Source organism: Mesoplodon bidens (genome assembly GCF_964165515.1).
Source record: "Mesoplodon bidens genome assembly, chromosome: 7".
Lineage (NCBI taxonomy): Eukaryota > Metazoa > Chordata > Mammalia > Artiodactyla > Ziphiidae > Mesoplodon > Mesoplodon bidens.
Genome location: NC_138164.1, coordinates 113108902 through 113127872, shown reverse-complemented (window position 1 = coordinate 113127872; position 18971 = coordinate 113108902). Strand labels below are relative to the sequence as shown.

General features: G+C 57.2%; 1 protein-coding gene across 1 annotated transcript in view; it reads right to left on the bottom strand.

Moving 5' to 3' along the window:
- ANO1 (anoctamin 1) overlaps positions 1–18971 on the bottom strand; it is a 167777-nt gene that overhangs the window by 14464 nt on the left and 134342 nt on the right. Inside the window, exons 15-23 of the mRNA XM_081239285.1 lie at positions 16585–16656; positions 14430–14507; positions 13434–13508; positions 9955–10156; positions 9670–9781; positions 8367–8424; positions 6306–6406; positions 5595–5740; positions 2683–2835 (exon numbers count right to left, since the gene is read on the bottom strand). Coding sequence (XP_081095411.1) covers positions 2683–2835; positions 5595–5740; positions 6306–6406; positions 8367–8424; positions 9670–9781; positions 9955–10156; positions 13434–13508; positions 14430–14507; positions 16585–16656 — 997 coding nt within the window. The remainder of the gene's footprint in view (positions 1–2682; positions 2836–5594; positions 5741–6305; positions 6407–8366; positions 8425–9669; positions 9782–9954; positions 10157–13433; positions 13509–14429; positions 14508–16584; positions 16657–18971) is intronic.

Here is an 18971-nt window from a genome sequence, read left to right as displayed (position 1 = left end):
TCAGGCGTGCACCTCATGGAGGTGTGCCGGGAGGGGCCGAGGGTTTGAGTGCTCCGCTTCCAGCTCAGCTCCGCTAACCACCTGGCCTCAGTCTCTCCATCTGGAAAGTGGGAACAAGGATTTGTCCCAGCTTCCCTGCGAGGCTCCTGGGGGGACTTGACAGCTGAAAGTCCCAGAGAAAATTCAATGCCAGACACAGCTCTCTGGGGTTGTCCTCAGAGCTGGGTGGGGTACGCTTCCGAGAGCCCTGGGTTCCACATCACCTTGATCTCGAGGGGGGATTTGCAGATACGGCCTGTGGCCCAAATCAGTGCATGGCTGGTGTTTGTTTGGATGACCCACGAGCAAAGAATAGCTCTTGCATTTTCAAGTGTGAGTGAAAAAAGCGTGAGAAACTTAGCCTTTTGGTGAGAATTCTGCACATCACCTCACAGTCCACAGAGACAAAAACGTTTACTCTCCAGCCATTCATGGAAACGTGAGCCAGGCTCTGACTCAGTGCAGCAGCAAACCCACTCCTTTGGACTGCTGTCCTCCCCGGCCCTGTGGCCACGGCCCTCCCAGCTACGTAGGGGTGTGGTGTGAGGGGCGAAGGCTCGCTCCAAGGCCACAGATGACGCAGAATCAGGGACCCTTGGGGCCAGAAGGGACTTCCCAGGGCCAGTGAGTTCAGCGGCCTTAAAATCTTTTAAAATCATAAACGAAGTCTAGGAGGGAGGACATCTGTTTGCTGAGTCTTTGCTGATTGTCTAGGTCGTCCAGATAGGAAGGAGACTAAAGTGTCAAAACACAGGGCGATGACCTCTGTACTGGAGCTGGGCTTAGACGTCCCTCCTGGTGGAACAGCGAGCGTGCCTGGACCCTCTCTAAGCCTGGGGCCGGCAGGTCACATCATGGAGCCCAGAGCACAAATGTGAACCAGGTGAAATCACCGATATCTGAGCGTGTTTGAATTGTGAAAATGGCAATTTCATCCGGTTCAACCTGAGAGGCTGCACCGTGTAAAGCCGGATTCCAGGCTTCTCGGGGGACAGGGGTGGATGGTGGAGAATCAGTGGGCCTGGCATCATCAGCGGGTGTGGGCCGCACCATGGGGCCCAGCACGGGCCAAGGAGTCCCTGGCTGGGGATGCAATGGCCTCAGGGGCATTTTCAACAAGGGCGACCCAATGCCAAGGGCGAGAGAAAGTTTTGGAAGGAGTGATGAAGCCCCTGCAATTTTGCAAGATTATATTTGGGCTACAAAAGCCCAACCCAGACTTCTCTGGTGGCGCAGTGGTTAAGAATCCGCCTGCCAATGCAGGGCACACGGGTTCAAGCCCTGGTCTGGGAAGATCCCACATGCCACGGAGCAACTAAGCCCATGCACCAGAACTACGGAGCCTGCGCTCTGGAGCCCGTGAGCCACAACTACTGAGGCCTGCGCACCTAGAGCCCGTGCTCTGCAACAAGAAAAGCCACCACAATGAGAAACCCGCGCACCACAACGAAGAGTAGCCCCCACTCGCCACAACTAGAGAAAGCCCGCGTGCAGCAACGAAGACCCAACGTAGCAAAAAAAAAAAAAAAATTATTTAAAAAAAAAAAAGAAAAAAGAAAGCCCAACCCAAAGATCTATCTCGCTAGTGTGCAAACCTTATTTTGGTAAAGTGACAGATAACATCCCTAACACACAATTCAATCTTGTTCTAGGAACCAGCACAGAACTAGCACAGGTGCTGTTGTAACTAAAATTGTGTTCAATAGGAGATAAAACGAATATATTCTGTAATTTTCCATCTCATTTCAAGATAAAATCCCAATAAAGACCTTTTTGTTTTCACCCTGAAAATCGGGTCCCGGATTAAGTTGATTCCCTTTAAGATACGGTGAGCATCGTCCTTGCTGGTGAGGGCCAGCTCTGGCCAAGGCGTGCATGGGGCTCTGAGCCCTTCCTGCTAGATCCCCCCACTCCTGGACAGACGGGCACCCACATCTGCTTAAATGCCTCTGGTGACGGGGAGCTCACCACTCCACAAGGATGTCGGTTCCACTTTCGACACCTTTGACTATTCGAAAGTTAGTCCTTATGCTGATGCTAAATGTCCCCCAACCCCAAGCCCCTCTTCCACATGGATGAGGAGCCCCTTAGTGACTCGGGGTTAGAAAGCCCAGGCTGCTCTCGGCCCTGACTCGACAGGCAGGTGACACGATGCTCTTCCTTCATTGCCGGGAGGGGGCTCCCTCCTTCCTTTACTCTTCTGTGAACGTTAAATGACTAAATGATACACTCTGTAGGAAGGCACTGCTGAGCAGCTAATATTAGCTGGTCTGGCTCTGTGCTCTGGGGCCACGCAGACAGCTGGGGAGGGGCAGAGGTGCTGAGGACCATCAGAGGGAATGTATCTTGTGGACCTCCCGGAGCAGCACACCGGGGAGATACTCAGGTATCCGAGACACGAGCTCTTTCCCGAGTGTTCTCCGTGGCCCACACATCTCAGGAGTTGGCAGTTCGGGGTGGGGTGGAGAGGGGCCTGGCGGTCCTGCATCCTCACCCCCCACCCCATCTCTGACTCTGTCCCCAGGGCAGGCGCAGTGAGGAGCCCGGGACCCCACTTTGCCAGCTCTGCCTCTGGCTTCCGGGGAGCAGCATCCTTTCCCCAAGCCCCGTATGTCCTCCAACCCCAGTGCCCAGGGCACTCACCGATGTCCTTGGCTCTGACGGCCACCGGCCTTCGGAGCTCCGTGATGAACTTTTTGGCGTCCAGGCGTATCTCAATGATGTTGTTTAGCAGCGCAAAGAGCGGGGCCAGCGGGAAGGACGCGACGAACAGGGTGACAAAGCCAAACTGGATGACTGCAGGGAGGAGGAGGCGGCGGTCAGTATGCGCTGCCCCTGTCCCGGGACGGCAGGACCCCCGCCCCACGCACCCGGGTAGGACGGGGCCCTGCCTCCCACGTGTAAGAGGGGATCTCGGACACGCCCAGGCCGGGAGGGAGCTGTGGGCAAGGTTCCAAGTTTTGCTCTGGACCTGAGTCTTGCCTCTTGAATAAAGGGCGTGTACTCACTTAGCATGTGTCTGATCTTAAAAAATCACCAGTAATGGGAAAGAGGTGTCCGTGAGCACAAAGGCCCAGCCTCAGTCACCCTGTGTGCGGGCTGGGACGGTGCCCTAGTGCTTCCTAGGGCCTGGGGGGCCCGCGAGCATCACTGCGTTTCCAACAGCCCCCAGCGTCCCCCTCCATCGGGCCTCGGGGAGCCGGTCGGGGCCCGCCGCCCGCATCCGGACAGTCTCGCCCCTCTGCCTCACTCCCTCGCTGTTCCTTGTTCTCCTCGTCATGGGCTGGCGGGGCAGGTCGGGGAAAGGGTGCTGAATGGGAGCGAGTGGAGGAAGCTGGCTCAGGAACTTCACAGCCAGACCCCACCCAAGGGCGCTCGGTGCCAGGCGGGAAACAAGGAGGCTGGCAGAAAGTCACCCTGGGCCCGGCGGGCTGAGAGTGACCATTGTTGGCGCGGCGGGGTGCGTGGAGGCTCTGTGTGACCCCTCGTCCCAGAGCCACGTCCCTGGCCCCTCATATGCCCCACGGGGGCTCCGCGGGATGCTTCTGTGGACGCTGGCCTCGCCTGAAGGCTCTGGAGTTATGATGGATGGGATGGAGGCCACTGGATAAGCTCAGGGTCGGGGCCAGGGGGCTGCTGAGCCCCGAGGCTGCGGGTTCCCTGAATCCCGAGTGACACTGCCTCCTCTTGCAGGGACGGCAGGGGGGAGGGCAGCTGGAGGTGCGGGTGGGTCATGCTCACTGGGCCTTTTCCTCCACCTACCCCATCCCAGCCCGAGTCGGCCTGGAGGAGACTGCCAGGCACAGGGTGGCTGCTCCTTGGGTGGGCAGGAGGGGCCTGCCCCAGGAATTTCATTTCACTAAACCCCAGAGGACGCAGGACTCTCCAGCCACCATAAAAATTAAAATCTGGGGACTTCCCTGGTGGCACAGCGGTTAAGAATCTGCCTGCCAATGTAGGGGACATGGGTTCGAGCCCTGGTCCGGGAAGATCCCACATGCCGCGGAGCAGCTAAGCCCGTGCGCCACAACTACTAAGCCCACGCGCTGCAACTACTGAAGCCCACACGTCTAGAGCCGGTGTTCCACAACAAGAGAAGCCTCTGCTCGCCGCAACTAGAGAAAGCCTGCGCGCAGCAACGAAGACCCAACGCAGCCAAAATAATAATAATAATAATAAAATTAAAAAAAAATTAAAATCTGGGGAAATGACCGACTGCAGTCTCTCAGCGGATCATAGGCTGCTGTTCTCGCTGTCCATCCTCCCACGGGGTCAGGCCATGGAGACCCTCCTCCCAGGCCCCACGATGAGCATAAACAGCCGGGCAGAGGGCAGGCCTGGGGAAGCGGCACCCACAGGGCAGGGAGCTGCCCATCTGCCTCCGGTTCAGCCTGGATTTGATTCCGGGACAAAACAGAGGATGTCACCCAAACACCACACCATCTCCTTGTTTTAAGTCTCAGAGTGTTATGGCACCGTCGTCCGGGAAGCTGGGAGTGACTTACTGGGACCAACTCTGCCAACAGGGAGGGAAGCGCCCGCGGTACAATTAAACAGAACCGCTCCTGCAACCCAAGGCCACCCCACCCCTGACCAGCCCACCCTGCAGACCAGTCCGTGGCTGGTTCGCCCAGGTGCCTGTTAAAACACAGAGTCCTGGGTCCCACTCCGTGCAGACCAGGATTGGGCCCGGGAACCAGCATTAAAAAATTTTTTTGGGGCTGCACTGCGAGGCTTGAGGGATCTTAGTTCCCCGGCCAGGGATCAAACCCAGGGCCCCGGCTGTGGAAGCCCAGAGTCTTAACCACTGGACCGCCAGGGAAGTCCCCCAGCATTTAAGATAAGCTGTCCATGGTGGTTAGGGGGCACGACACTGTGGGACCCCTCTGCGTGAGTCTCAGCCTTCACTCATCCATTCGTTCAGGGAGCATGTATTGAGCACCCAGTGTATAGCTGGACCTGTTCTAGGGGCAGGGGGTACAGCAGTGAAGAAGAAAAAAGACCTGCTTTCATGGAGCTTTGATTCTACAGGAGAGGCAGATGGCGGAGGAAGGAGAGAGGGATGGGGACCAAAGATATCAGCTGTGGTGAGAACCAGAAAGCAGGGGGAGGGGCTGCCCCTCTGGTGGGGGACTTTCGGAGCAGAGACCTGGAGGAAGGGAGAGAGGGAGTGACGCTCATACCAGGGGAAAGCATTCTGGGCAGGGCACAGCCCATGCAAAGGCCCCTTGGCAGGAGTGACCTCTATGGGTTTGGGTAACAGCAAGGAGGCCAGTGTGGCCCAAGTGGAGGGAGAGGTCGGAGGTGGGGTCAGGGAGGCTCCAGGTGGCTGCCGTGCAGGCCACACCTGGCCTGTCCCCTCTCTCTCTTGCCCCACTCCTGGGAGTCATGTGCCGCCTCTGGGCGTCCTCCCATCCAGCGACACAGCTGCAGGTGACACGGCTGAGTCCTGGGCGTGTCCCACTCCGTGCAGGGACCGCGGCGAGCCCGAGGCGGCCAGCTGGCCCTTTTCCGCCCTGCCCCGTCTCCCAGGACAGGATCCTCCCGTCACTCACTCATCTCCATGTACTCCGGGGTGAGGCCCGCGAAGGGTTCCAGCGTGTAATCCACCTCGTACCGCTGCTTCTTCTTCACGTACTCGTCGTGGTCAGAGGGGCTCTGGCGCTTCAGCCTCAGGTAACGGATGAACTTCTTCATCTTCCTGAAAGACACATGAGGTCACCTCGGTTAGGTTTCCAGGAAGGTGGGCTTGGGGGTCCGGCACCTCCAAGTTGTTTTTCCAATTCTCTGAGCCATCGAGTGTTCTAAATCCCGAACTAACATCTTTGTGATGACCCCTCTGTTGAGGATTTCCTTTGCCGTTTTCCCCAGGGGCAGGGGGCAAGCATCACTGCTCTGTTTGTGACATGAGGAAACGGAGGCCAGGGAGGGCCCCTCAGGTGTCAGGGGTCTGGCCGGGCCCAAGCAGACTTGGCTGCCTTGGACCATGGAGGCTGGCACGTGGGTTTGGGGCCACCTATGGGTACCCTGCATCCTCAGCCAGCTGGGAGCAGGGGTCATCCTGGCCTCGTCCCTGGCCTCGTCCACTAGGGGTGGCTACAGCCCATCTTCCTCCTGTGTCCTCACCACCTCCCTGTTTCCGGTGCCCCCACCCTGGTCCTGGCCCCACATCACCTGTCACCCAGACTACTGCAAGAGTCTCCCGAGCACCCCAAGGCCCTGATCGCCCCCTTGCTCCGCTGTGACCTGAAGCTGATGCTACTCACGGGATGCCAATCTCAAACAGGTTGTTCTGGATCAGCTGCTTCCCCAGCATGATGATGCTCAGCTGGATGCACAGTTCCATCAGGCAGCCCCCCGGGGCGCACTGCAGCACAGAGAACGGGCGTCAGCCCCTGCCCCCACCCTGCCTATCAGGAGAGGCGACCTCAGCTCCCAGCGAGGGGAGGTCGGCCCTCGGGCTGAGGGTTGAATTGTGCCCTCCACATTGAACCCCCGGAACCTTATTTGGAAATAGGGTCTTTGCAGATGTGACCGAGTTGAGGTGAGGTCGCGCTGGCATAGGGGGGACACTGCTCCGATTGCTTGTGTCCTGATAAGAGGAGGAAATACACAGGTACACAGAGAGGAGGAAGCCCCGTGAAGACGAGGCAGAGATTGGAGAGGCCCATTGATGAGCAGGGGGAGGCCAAGGATTGCCCGTGGCTGCCCGAGCTGGGAGAGAGGCCTGGAGGAACCCTCTCTAGAACCTTCGGAGCGAGCGTAGCCCTGCTGATGCCTTGATTTTGGACTTCTGGCCTCTGGACCCATAAGAGAATAAATCTCTGCTGTTTTAAGCCACCTGGTCTGTGGTATCTTGTTACAGCAGCTCCCGGAAGCTAGTACAACCTGGCCGACAGGCTCTCGGGGCTGGAGCAAGGCTCAGAGTGGAGCACACTGCCAGGGAGTAGGCAGCGGTGGGGCTGGATCTCAGGGCTGCTCTTTCCCCAGGGCCACGCAGGCTTGGGCCGTGCAGCTGGGAAGCCGTGGGGTGAGGAAGCCGGCCACCCCTCGGAGAGGCCTCATGCCCTGTCCTTCGTGGGCTTGTACTGGGGGCCGGGCAGGCCGTCAGAAGCTTAACTTGTCCAAGTGCAGGGAACTCAAGGGACACTGAGTGACACTCTGGGGCACAGCTCACTGCTCTCTGAGTCCTGAGCAAAACTTTATATACCATTACCAAAAAATTTATCTGGGACAGCCATCAATCTCATTAAAAAAACCCAAAAACTTCCTCTGCTTTATTCTACTCCACAAAGGCATTTCCCCAACTTCTCCAACCATTAAAGAGCTTAACAGGGTGCCATCTATGTAAATGATGTGTTATATAGTGGGGGAGCACGTCGTGGGCTTTTTGCAAACATCCCTTACTGCGGATGAGGCCTATGTCTTGGGATGTTCAGGGGCTGGCATTTAGGCAGTTGAACTTCTAGACTGTGCCCCAGGCAGCCAGATCACCCTGTACCTGATGCCCACCCCAATCCTCCCTACCCTGTTTCACAGAATCTTTATCAAGAAGACCGTGATAAAAAAAGAGCCTTCTTGGGGCTTCCCTGGTGGCGCAGTGGTTGAGAGCCCGCCTGCCGATGCAGGGGACACGAGTTTGTGCCCCGGTCCGGGAAGATCCCACATGCCGCAGAGCGGCTGGGCCCATGAGCCATGGCCGCTGAGCCTGAGCGTCTGGAGCCTGTGTTCCACAGCGGGAGAGGCCACGACAGTGAGAGGCCCGCGTATCGCAAAAAAAAAAAAAAAAAAAAAGAGTCTTCTTTTCCGATATGCTGAATTATTCTGGAAGTTGGAAATTTGGACTGGTTTCCCTGAGACCTGAAGACCGGCTTGGTCTGACAGAGCAAGCCTGGGGGCCAGGACTCAGCGGCAGAAGGCAGCTGGACGACTCACCAGACCTGGAGTGGCAGGAATCGCTGAGCAGAAGCCAAAGGTCACCAGCATTGTGCTTGGCGGGAAGAGAGGTGGGCATTTCAATGTTAAAGTAAAAGAAGTGTAGCTGAGTCCTGTTTTTTCCTCACTAATTCATCTTAACCAAAGAGAAAAACATTCAAGGTCTTACAGAAAAAGAAAAAAAAAAAGAAAAGTGGGTGTAACTTTTTGGCTTCCATGACCCTGAAGAGACGTTCTCCTTTTAGGGTAATCCTATATGGACAGGCCAAAGAAGAGCGAAGCCCCGTCCCTGCAGCTGGAGAACAGAGCAGGGGTCTCTCAGGGCAGGGAGCTGTCAGGTTTGCCGTGTGGACAGAACCAACAGAGCGGAGCAGCGCGTACGATCTCGTTACCTCTTCCATCCGGAAAGAACGGAAAATGTACACGTAGTCGCCTGGGCGTCCGACAAACCTGCAACAATTGGGGGTCATTTAGAGAGGGGAGAGCGGGCTCGCGGAGACCCCCACGTGGGGACTGGGCCGTGCCATGACTCCCCAGGTCAGAGCCTCCGGTGTCTCACAGGCTTTTCCCTCCGCCCATTTCACTGCCTAAGAATCAGCCACAGGGGTTTTCTGTTGGTCGAACGTTCATGTGATCCCCAAACCAACAGGTGGGTAAGAAAACATAGCTTCAACAGGAAACCAAGAGGCTGAGGGGCAGATAGAGGGGAGGGAGCCCAGGAGGGGAAGAAGGCACAGCAGCCTAAGGGCAGAGGGTGCCACCCGCCGTGGCAGGGTCACGGAACCACGCTGGGGACCGCGGACTGGCTGGGGTGCGGGTGGTCCCTGAGGCCGCCTCTCAGCCTCCTGTGGGCTGTGGGAGTAGGGGCCCTCTGAGAGCCTGCTCTGATGTGGGTGCTCTCAGGGGGGGCCGGTGCACCTTGGCCCAGCTCCAGGACCCCAGGGTGGAGTGGTACTTATAAATCACATGATGCCGAGGAAGGTGACTTCGGGAGGGGTTCTGGGATCAGCCCTGCCAGCCCCTAGGCGGAGGGGTGGTGGGGAGTCTTGGTGGGTGGGCCACAGGCCCCGATAAACCCAGGACGGCTCCAGAGGGTCAGGGCATGGGGTTCACCCCCCACCAGCCTGGAACACCAGCGGCTGCCTTTCCTGCATCTTCTCCTGCAGCCCTCACCCCCTGCACTGTGGGAACCCCTGGAGCTTGCTGCCTGGGGTCCCTGCTGCCTGGGGTCCCTGCTTCCCAGGGTCCTGTTCCCTGGGGTCCTCAATGTCTAGGGTCCCTGCTGCTTGGTGTCCCTGCTGCCTGGGGTCCCTGCTTCCCAGGGTCCTGTTCCCTGAGGTCCTCAATGTCTAGGGTCCCTGCTTCCCGGGTCCCTGCTGCTTGGTGTCCCTCTTCCCTGGGGTCCCTGCTTCCCGGGGTCCTTATTCCCTGGGCTCCTCGATGTCTAGGGTTCCTGCTTCCCAGGGTCCCTGCTGCCTGGCATCCCCAAAGTCTAGGGTCCCTGCTTCCTAGGGGACCCTGCTCCCTGGGGGCCCAGCAGGAGCCAGGCCTCTCCCCAAACTCGGCGGCAGTGGGAGCCACACCGACTGCTCTGTCTTGGGCCGGGTGCCTCCCACCTGAAGAGAGATGAGGGAGGGGAGCCTTCTACTGGACTGCGGAAAAGCAGTGCGTTTCAGTCACTGAAGAAGCCCCTACCGGCCTTTGAAGAACGCCACGTAAAAGATGGGGGTGTAGGAATTCACGAACTTCAGCAGGAAAGCCTTGAAGATCAGCCTCTCCTCAAAGCTCTTCTCCGTCTTTGGAACCTCTAGAAGGAGTGAGACACACGCTGCTGAGCCACTGCCCCGGGCCAGGCTGACCACTTCCCTCAGTTGTCACAGCAGTGGGGCTCAGAGAGGGTGAGTGACCAGCCCAAGGCCCCACAGCCGGAGGGAGGTGACCTGGGGCCGCCAGGCTCCAGGGCTTGGCCGGGGCACTCACCAATCTTGGTGAGCCACCTGGCTATGCAGCCGTACACCTCGTCCAGGAGGATGATGACCACCAGGTTGATGATGACCGCCGTGGCCGTAACCGTGACCCGGATGTTGGACCGCACGGAGGGGGAGGAGTTCATGGCTAAGGCGGCGGCCGTGGAGATTCTGTAGATGATGACGCCGAGGACGATGGCGAAGGTCACTGCGACCTGCGGGGGGAGGAGGGGACGCTCTTGGCCGGGTCCCCCTGGGCCCATCGGACAACCTCCCCCAGCTCCCTGGGCCCAGCTGTCCCCCCACCCAGGAGCACTTCCACTGCAAAACAAAGATGGGTGCTTCTTGTCACCCACCAAATGCCCTGGGCTTTATGGGTGCTAACTTCACAGATGAATGAGTGGCTAGATTCTGTCTTATAGAAGAGGAGACTGATGTTCAGAGAGGTTGGGCCACCAGGCCAGGTCACCCAGCGCGTGAACTGGGATTTTCTGGGTGTGTCTACCAAGCTCGGAGGGCAAGGTTCTGCTGCTCACTATGGGGCATCGAGACATCTTGCCCACCGTCCCCGACAGGACTTAGGGTCGCTGCAACCCCAGTAGCTGCCTGGCTTGTGTGACGGCAGGCTAACTGCAGGGGGGGCTTCCCCCCAGCCTGGATGACCCTGAGTGGAAGCGGTGACGTTCTTGATGCTATTGCAGGAGGTGGGTGGGGCGTGGGATGGTCTGGTCCCACCGGCAACGCTGCAGGCCTGGCTGGGACAGACGGATGGGGTCCCTTCTCCCGACCTCGCCGGGAGCCACCCACACCCTTCGGCTTGTCCCTGGGAACGAGACCCTCATCTTGCCCAAACCACTGTGGGACCAGAACATTCCCTAAAACTTGGACTGGCGGCCGCTCGAGAGGCCGGGCTAGGCTAGGATGACAAGTCTGTTCCGCGTGGAGCCGTGTGTCTGCCTGGGCTCGTCTTCCTAACCCTCCAAGGCCCTGACTCGCCCTGGAAGACCTTGTCCTCACTGTGTCCTGCCCTGAGAATGCGGATTCCTGCAAATGCCAGTCCCGAGGGGACACTGAATGGAGGGCAGCTGTGCAGGGCTGTCACCCGAGCCCGACTACACTGCACCCTCTGTGTGCCCAGGGTCCCGGGCATGTCACTCCCATTGAGGCTGTGCAGGGTGGCCCACCCCTGCCAGAACGGCCCCTCGAGGCTCCCAGGACAGCCCTGGAGGGGCATGGAGCCATGCTGTGTGCCTCTGATTGCAGCTTGGAAGGGCTGTGGCTGCTTCACCCCAGAGGGAGGCCACAGCGACAGGCATCTCCCAGGAAGCTCTTATTGTAAATTTCGGGCCAGTAACTCTGTAGCTGTCCATATCTGCGGGCGACTGAACGGTGACCACACACGCCCGGGGAACGTCCTGATGAAGGGGGGGCCCTGTGGTGAGGTGTGGGTACCTCTCGCCGCCAGCTCCCAGCTCCCGGAATGCGGGCTTTCCTGGGAAAATCCCGCGCTCCTGCCAAGAGGCCCCTCCCAGGGGAAGGCACCACCCTGGGCTCCGGGATGTCCCTCCTGCCTGTGTGTGGAGGTGCAGATGGGGTGCCAGGACTGCAGGGTGACTCAGCATGGTGCCCCCTTTCCCTGTCAGAAGGCCGGTGCACCCCCATGACAAGCCCTATAGCTGAGTTCCCTCCTGGGTGCAATGCCCCCTCTGGAAGGAAAGGGCTGTGAGGGCCAGGGTTTGGTCATTGTGTTCATACCAGCGTCTCCAGGGCCAGGAGCATGGGGGCACCTTGTAGGTGCTCGCCTGCTATTTGTTCAGAGAATGAAGCTCCCGAGTGCAGGACAAAACTGATTCATCTGTGATGGGGTCCCCAGTACCTCAAGGGTCAGCTAGTTCCCTACCCACTGTCCCACCTTTGCGGCAGTGACAATGTGCCCATTTCCCCGCCTCTCTGCAGACAGGGGTGGCCAGATGCAAGCAGAGGTGTGGGCAGGCCTTCTGAGAAAGCACATTCAAAGAGGGGCTGCCTCCACTGGCCTCTGTCTCCTTCCCCTTCCTCCTGCCTGGAAAGTGGAGGTGATATTGGAGGTGGGGCAGCCATGTTGTGACCAAGAGGGACACAGGCACAGGACAGGTGCGCAGAAGGCCAGAGACACCTGAGGGAGGTGCCAGACCAGCACTCCACTGCCCACCATCTTGATCTTTATTATGAGAGTTTCAAGAGAAACTCAAACCCCCCTGAAGACTAATCAAGGAAGTGACCCGTAACACGAGGGCTCTTGTCCAAACTTGCCGTGGCACAGAAGGGCCCACAGCCTCCCACCTCCTGTCATCCCCTCACTGGACCTTCTGTGCTGACATTGCTTCTTCTCTGCCAGGAGGGGCTGAACCTTGGTGCCTGAGTCCCCCGTTTCCCGCACCCCGTCCCCTGTCGGGTGAGCCTCGGGGATGCTCCGGGCAGGGACCACGTCATCCTACATTACCCTGCCAGCACTCCTGTGCATTTGGGGGGTGTGCTCCAGGACCCTCAAAACACGGCTGGGCCCACTGCCACCCAGTCATCCTGACAGCCCAACGGCCCTCCCCCCACCCCCCAGTGGCTCCCAATCCGTGGTCTTGGGGGTCCCCACCACAGATTTCTTTACATCAGAGAGATCCTTCTTGCCATGTGAGAGAGCGTTAGGGGAAACGGAGTCCTCCCTCTGCTTCCAACTGTTCAGGTTAGGGGGCCTCAGATGCCACCCCCAGTGGAAAACCAAGGCAAGCCCACCTGTGGGTCTCCAAGTTCATACGGAAGGGCGGGGGGTGTCTCAGGGCAGACTATCTGCCTGGCCTCTGGCCTGGGGATGGGGTGAGACCTCTGGCCTCCGTTTCCTCATCAGCAGGAGGGGAACAGGCAGGTGTGAGGCCCTCAGGCCACTGGGCACAGCCCAGCCCTTGGTCCACAGCGGCCATGCGGATGACCTTGATAGCAAGGTCATCGCTACACTGACCACAGGTGGCCCTGACCCATTGTGGGGGGGAATGAAAGCACGGCTAGCATGGGCCTGAGGCCTTCCAGGGATGCAGCCCAATTAACTGGGGATTAAAATCCCCTAATAGAGCCGGCCACGGTGTTGGCAATTTATTCAAATCAGCAGCGTCCGGATGAGCCTGGCGTCACGGGCCCTCCGTCACCTGAGTGGCATCGTCCTGATTTTTGTCCCGTGTGTTCTTCACTTACTGGTTTTCTTTAAAAGCCCCCCGTTTTGTCTTAAATAATACCTGTGAACTCCTGGGTTTGAATGACTACTTACTTATATGTGTCACTCTCAGAATGAAAGATGTGTGTCGGGGACCAAAGGAAACCACCGCACGGGCCCCAGGGCTTGGGAAGCTCCCTGGGGGTCACTGCAGCCTGGGATGAACACAGCTGCCACGAGGATGGCTGGCCCCATCCAGGTGAGCACCGCACACCTTGGTACACCTCCCTCCTTTACCTCCCAGAGCTCACCATGAAGATGATGGAGACCAAATTGGTGAAGTAGGCTGGGAACCGGTCTTTCCAGGTCAGCTTCACCTTGTCTGTCTACAACACGAACAGGGCTGGGTCAGCGGTGGGGACCATCCCAGTGGAAAGATGTGTGTGTGCACGTATGTATGGGCGCAAACAACTTGGACAACAGAAACACAGTTAAAAAGAAATGATGATGAATGAATGCAAACATCTGGCATCTGGGGCCTTATCCCCGATGAAATGATGCTACGAAATGATAGAAATAATAATAGTTGTCTAAAAAAGTGAGTCCTCTGTGTACGGGGCGTGATGGTGCCAGAGGCTTTTCTAAATTAGATGATCAGACCCCCGTCTGGGAGAAGCCTGGACTCCTTTTCTTGGCTGAAGGTCTCATTTCCAAGGCCAGAAGATCTAAGCTGTTTTCCTTCACCACCCAGACCATAATAGTAAATTTCCTTTGCAGAGCAAGTTGAAACAAGCCACCAGCACTCTAAGTTCAAACGCTGCCTGCCACGTAGCAATGGCGGAGAGCGGGGACATGTGGTCCGAAGGCTCTGGCACAGGGACAGCAGGGTCTGGAGGGATCTGAAGTGGACGCTTGTTGCTAACCTGGGATGTTTCAAGAATGGGGTGGATTTTTAACGGGAAAAATGCATGGACGAGGTCAAAGAATGCTGGCAGGCATGACACCCGAGGCCACACATTCCAGGGCAGGTGGCATGCATGTTAATGAGACCAGGGACCGCTGGCAGGCAGCTGTGACAGGCACATTTCACAAGCTCCAGAGACAGCCGAGCTCCCCCTACGAACCCACCATAGCCATGCAGACACATCTCAACACACGTCACAGCCCGTGGGTGCCGAAGGAAGGCAAAGGAACGTGGATGTGAATGTTAAAAGGATAATACAGCAGTCAGTCGGTTGAGGAAAACACAGTGGACTTTGGTCGTCTGCAAACACTCAAGCCTCGCGACGGCCCGACGTGACATGTACCAGTTTCACCCCCGCCATGGCTGTCTTAACCCTCTGCCTCCATTTGTTTGCTGGCTCCTCCGGACGGTGCCGGCGCTTCTGGGGCGGGTGGAGGAAACAAGAGAGCACCGTGGGGTGAGACCACCACCCAGGCCCCCATCGGCCCCCTGGGCAGCCAGCGCACCCCTGGCTGTGCCGGCTGCTGGGGCTGATTCAGGCTCTGGGCATCTTAAACCCATCAGAGATGGCAGAGACCCGCATTCTAAAAGAAAGGCTGCCACGAAGGTAATGGAAATGAAAACTCCAGCCTGGACGCTCGGTGGGCTCCATGGGGCCCCTCTCACCAGACGGTGGCCGTAATTCAGACGGCGCATCTTATGCAAAGGCGAGGATGACCCTGAGCATTTTACGCCAACGTGAAGGAAGCCACACTCAGAATCCTAACACGTCAGTGAAGGGGTGGATCTTTTCTTTCCTAAACAGATTTGGTGCCTTAGCTGGAAAAATGAAAACCACAAAGTTGGGAGCCAGGGAAATGGAGGAGAAAATCAAGGGAGGGTGTGGCCCCACGGAGGCATTCGGGGCCTGGCGTCACCATCAGAGGCTGGCAGAAATGAACCCCGACCTTTGTCGTTCTGGTGATCAAAGAGCTCGGGTCAAAGCCAAGAAGCAGAGTGACCGGGAATCTGGCACGGCTGCCCAGGCCCGGCACTCGGGCTTGGTCGAGCCCCGGACTTAAGTGGATGTGACGTGGGCCACCGAGCCCTTTTCTCCTTAGGAAGGAATGAAATCCCAACCACGTTCACGCTACGAGGGGCCACCGTAAAGCCGTGGGGTGGACTGTTGGGGGGCGAGGATGCTGCACTGCACGCGGGTCGTGGTGGCTCACCATGGGGGCCTGGGGGCTTCAGAGCAGCGGCGACCACGCCTCTCCCTTTAGGAGAGGGGACGCAGCCCATGGGGGGCTCCTTGTTGGAGCCCTTGGTTCAAGGCCACAGGGCGGCTGCTCCGAAGGCGATGTGCTCGGGACATGCGTTCTGATGTGTTAAGTTAAAAGGACAGTCTTCTCATTTTGGGGTGAGGACTCATGCTTTTGTGGTTATTTTCTCTGCACCCTCGGTCCCTCTCAGACTCTGAGTTCCGGGAAGTGCACCCGCTTTCTGGCTGCAGGAGGACTGAGCTGGGCTTTTGCTCTGTTACGGGAACTGGGGCCCGAGAGGGGGTTTTGCTGCACCCACTTTGCCCCCCCAGAGGGGACTTTTGGTAATTGGGACCCCCAGCCACTCTGTACCAGCAAACTCTGTCCATGGGACACAATGACAAGAAAAGATCGATGCAGGGGTTCGCTCTGGTCACTCCCGGAGGCCGATGGTGCAGGTGTGACCCAGAACACCGGGATCAGGGAAGAGTGTCCTACAGTTGCTCCCCATCCCTTCAGGACCTGACTTTCCAGCCTCAGTGAGAGGTTGACAAGGGCCCGGGTGCTCTGTGCTTGTCCCATGTCATATAAAAAACCTCCATTAAAAAAATAACCGAGCACCCCCAGAGGTTTGTGAGAATTCAGGCTGCAAACATGACTGCCAATTTGAATGAGAGGTTTTGGGGAAAAAGAAAGGCATTTATTATAAAAAAGGTGATGGCTTCAGGAACTTCACAAAAACACTTCTCTCTCTCATTCTCATGGTCTGTGAGTGAGACAAGGAACTGGCCAGCTGCTCAGGGACCCTGTTGGGGCAAAACCCTTCCAACCATCACTCAATGTAGAACTGGAGGGCTGGACATAATGACCACCCAGAGCAAAAAAGCTGCAAAGCTACTCGGCTCTTGATGTTGAAATGTTGGCTGAAGTTTGAGATCACCCTCAGGATAGATCAAAAAGGTAGATCTCTACTCTAGCAGGTTTGACAAATCGGCCCCTTGTTTGTTTTATAAATAAAGTTTTATTGGAACACAGCCAGACCCATTTGTTTACCTGTTGTCTATGGCTGTATTTATCCTACAATGGCAGAGTTGAGTTGCTATGACACAGGCCTGCAGGGTCTAAAATATTTACTATCTGGCCCTGTCTGGGAGCCGGCCCCCCGACTACACAGTGTTTGCTGATCCCTGGTCTGAAATGTTGATGAATGTAGAATGTTTTACTGCTGGGAAAGCCAACTGGCAGCGGCCACCGTACCTCTTTGCTTTTGGATTCTTTCCTAAGAGACTTCTCCAAAACTCTGGCTTCATATTCGGCTCTGGGATGGTCCTGCAAAAGAAACCAAGTCAGCGGGGAGCCTTTGTTAATTTTGTGAGTTTGAGACCCTCAGGAGGAGCACGCGTGGCAAAATCAGCCCAGACATTCCCTTGGACACCCTTTGGGGCCAGTTCCTAGCTGGCTGTTTGTACCATTTCCAATTTAGAACTCATTGTATGCAGTTCATCCAGAATTCTCTACCTTGTGGGGAGCCCTAGCCCACTGGGAAGGCCACAGAATCGGGCTCTGTGTCCTGCAGGCAGGTCAGTCTGCACCAGGCTGCAGCCCATCCTGCAGGCCACTCACTCTGAACACCCAACCATGAACTGGCCCCTGAGAATATCCTATCTGGAGCTGTGGGGGTCAGAAGAGATGGCAGTAAGTGTCAGCAAGCGGGGGCAGACCAGAGGCACCAGACCTCGGGAGAGCCCAGAGCAGATCAGCGAAGTGCACTGGAACAGAAGAACAGGGGTTAAGAGAGACCCAGAGGTGGGGGAGGAAACGGAGACCCCTGCCCGCCGTGGAAGAGCTGCAGGGAACCGCTCAGCAGAAACAGACGGATCAGGTGTGCGAGAAGGTCCCTCTCCCGGGGAGACAGGCTACTGGAAGACAGAGGAGTGACAAAAAATTCCAAACCTTGACGGCCTCCTTCCGGGAACCAGAAACGTAAAACAAAAACAAAAAGATTTCATTACTAGTGTTGTTTTTTTAAGAAACCGGCTACGTCTGCTAAAGATGATATACTTAAGAACCTGGATGAAGGTAGTTGGACGTGGGTGGATAAGGAGGGCTCACTAAAGGCTGATGCTACTTTAGGGTGACCACGTGTGTTGCTGCTTCCGCAGGTCACATGTTCTAGGTGATTCCCGAGGGAGTGCTGGGCTGAACTGTCTTAGACTCAGGGAAGGAACACACAGGCCAGATGACTGGGTACACAGGCTTCCTTCTGCTCCGAGAGCGGACACCTGGGGTCATGTCGTGGACAGGCTGCCTCTTCGTCTCGAGTGACTAACCCCAGAAGAGGCCCTGGCCAGCCGTGGGGGGCTCGCTTTCGGGGACTCATTCAGGGTCCTTGGGGACCCGTGCCCAGTGGCTCTGATCGCCACCCCACCATCTAGGGTCTGAGCCATCAGGGTGAAGAGTTCACGGGATGGGTCCCCAAGGGATCGAACTGCCCCAACCCCAGGGACATCATGAAAAGGGATGTTCTAAATCTACTTCCAAAATAACAAGACAACACTGCGTTTTGTTCTATTTGAAGCTTTAGAACACGCTCTGGCAGACAGGTGACCCAGGGCCCGTCATGGGGAATGGCATTCCACGCCTGTCTCTGCCCCTAAGGAGCTGCGTGGCTCTCCTTGCATCAGCCTCGGCCCCGCCATCTGTGAAACGGGACGATGAGACCCACTGGGGAAGAGGTTGAACCCAGAGGTGGGAGACGGGTTAAGGGACACCCGCTGGTGCCAGGCCCTGCTTGAAGTGCTTTATATCTGCCGACCCAGGGAGACCCCCTCAAACCCTACTCCTCCATCCCTGTTTGAGAGGTGAGGACACTGAGGCACAGAAAGGTTAAGCAACTTGTCCCAGGTCACACAGCGAGGGTGGTGCAAGAACAGCCTGGTCCCAGAGGCCGTCTCATCTCCACTAAGCTGGTGCCTCTTCCAGCAAACTAGCACCCTTGTCTGTTGACAATACTTTCAGCACAGAGCCTGCACAGGGGATTCTCAGCTACACATTTGGCGGAAAAGTGATCCAGTCTTCAAGGGAGTGCGTGTGTGGGGAAATATAATAATAGGGATGTTTAAAAAGATGATGGAAGAGATTTTCACATTACAGTGAAAATGGATGAGCAGTTTCTCTTTAAAAAACTGAGCAAAAGATTTCATAACATGAAGCTGTGGTCATTGTGGCCACACCTAATGGCTCTGCTATTTGGGAGACCTTGTTCCTTTTTATTCCCACTCATACCATAGGGATTCTGGCTGGAGCTGGCAATACGGGATGGGGCACTGGCAAAGTTTCTCCTGAGCAACCCCGGGGAGGGGGGTCCACCCGCCATTGCAGTGGCCATTCGACCCCGACTGCCCCTCTCTTTGGTGCACAAAGATGCCCAGTACGTGGCTTCCCTCTACTAGTGAAGGATCTGCCCCACTTCTCAGCCACGTCCGACTGCAGGCCAAGAGCTGGCTCTGAGGATTGTGGGTTTGGCACCCGGGGCAAAGCCTCACGGCTGCCTTTGGGGATTCAGCCTCATGGGTGGTGGTGATCCCCTCCCCAGGCCCGCGGTGCTGCCCCCAGACAGGATGAGATCAGCATGGTAAGCCTTG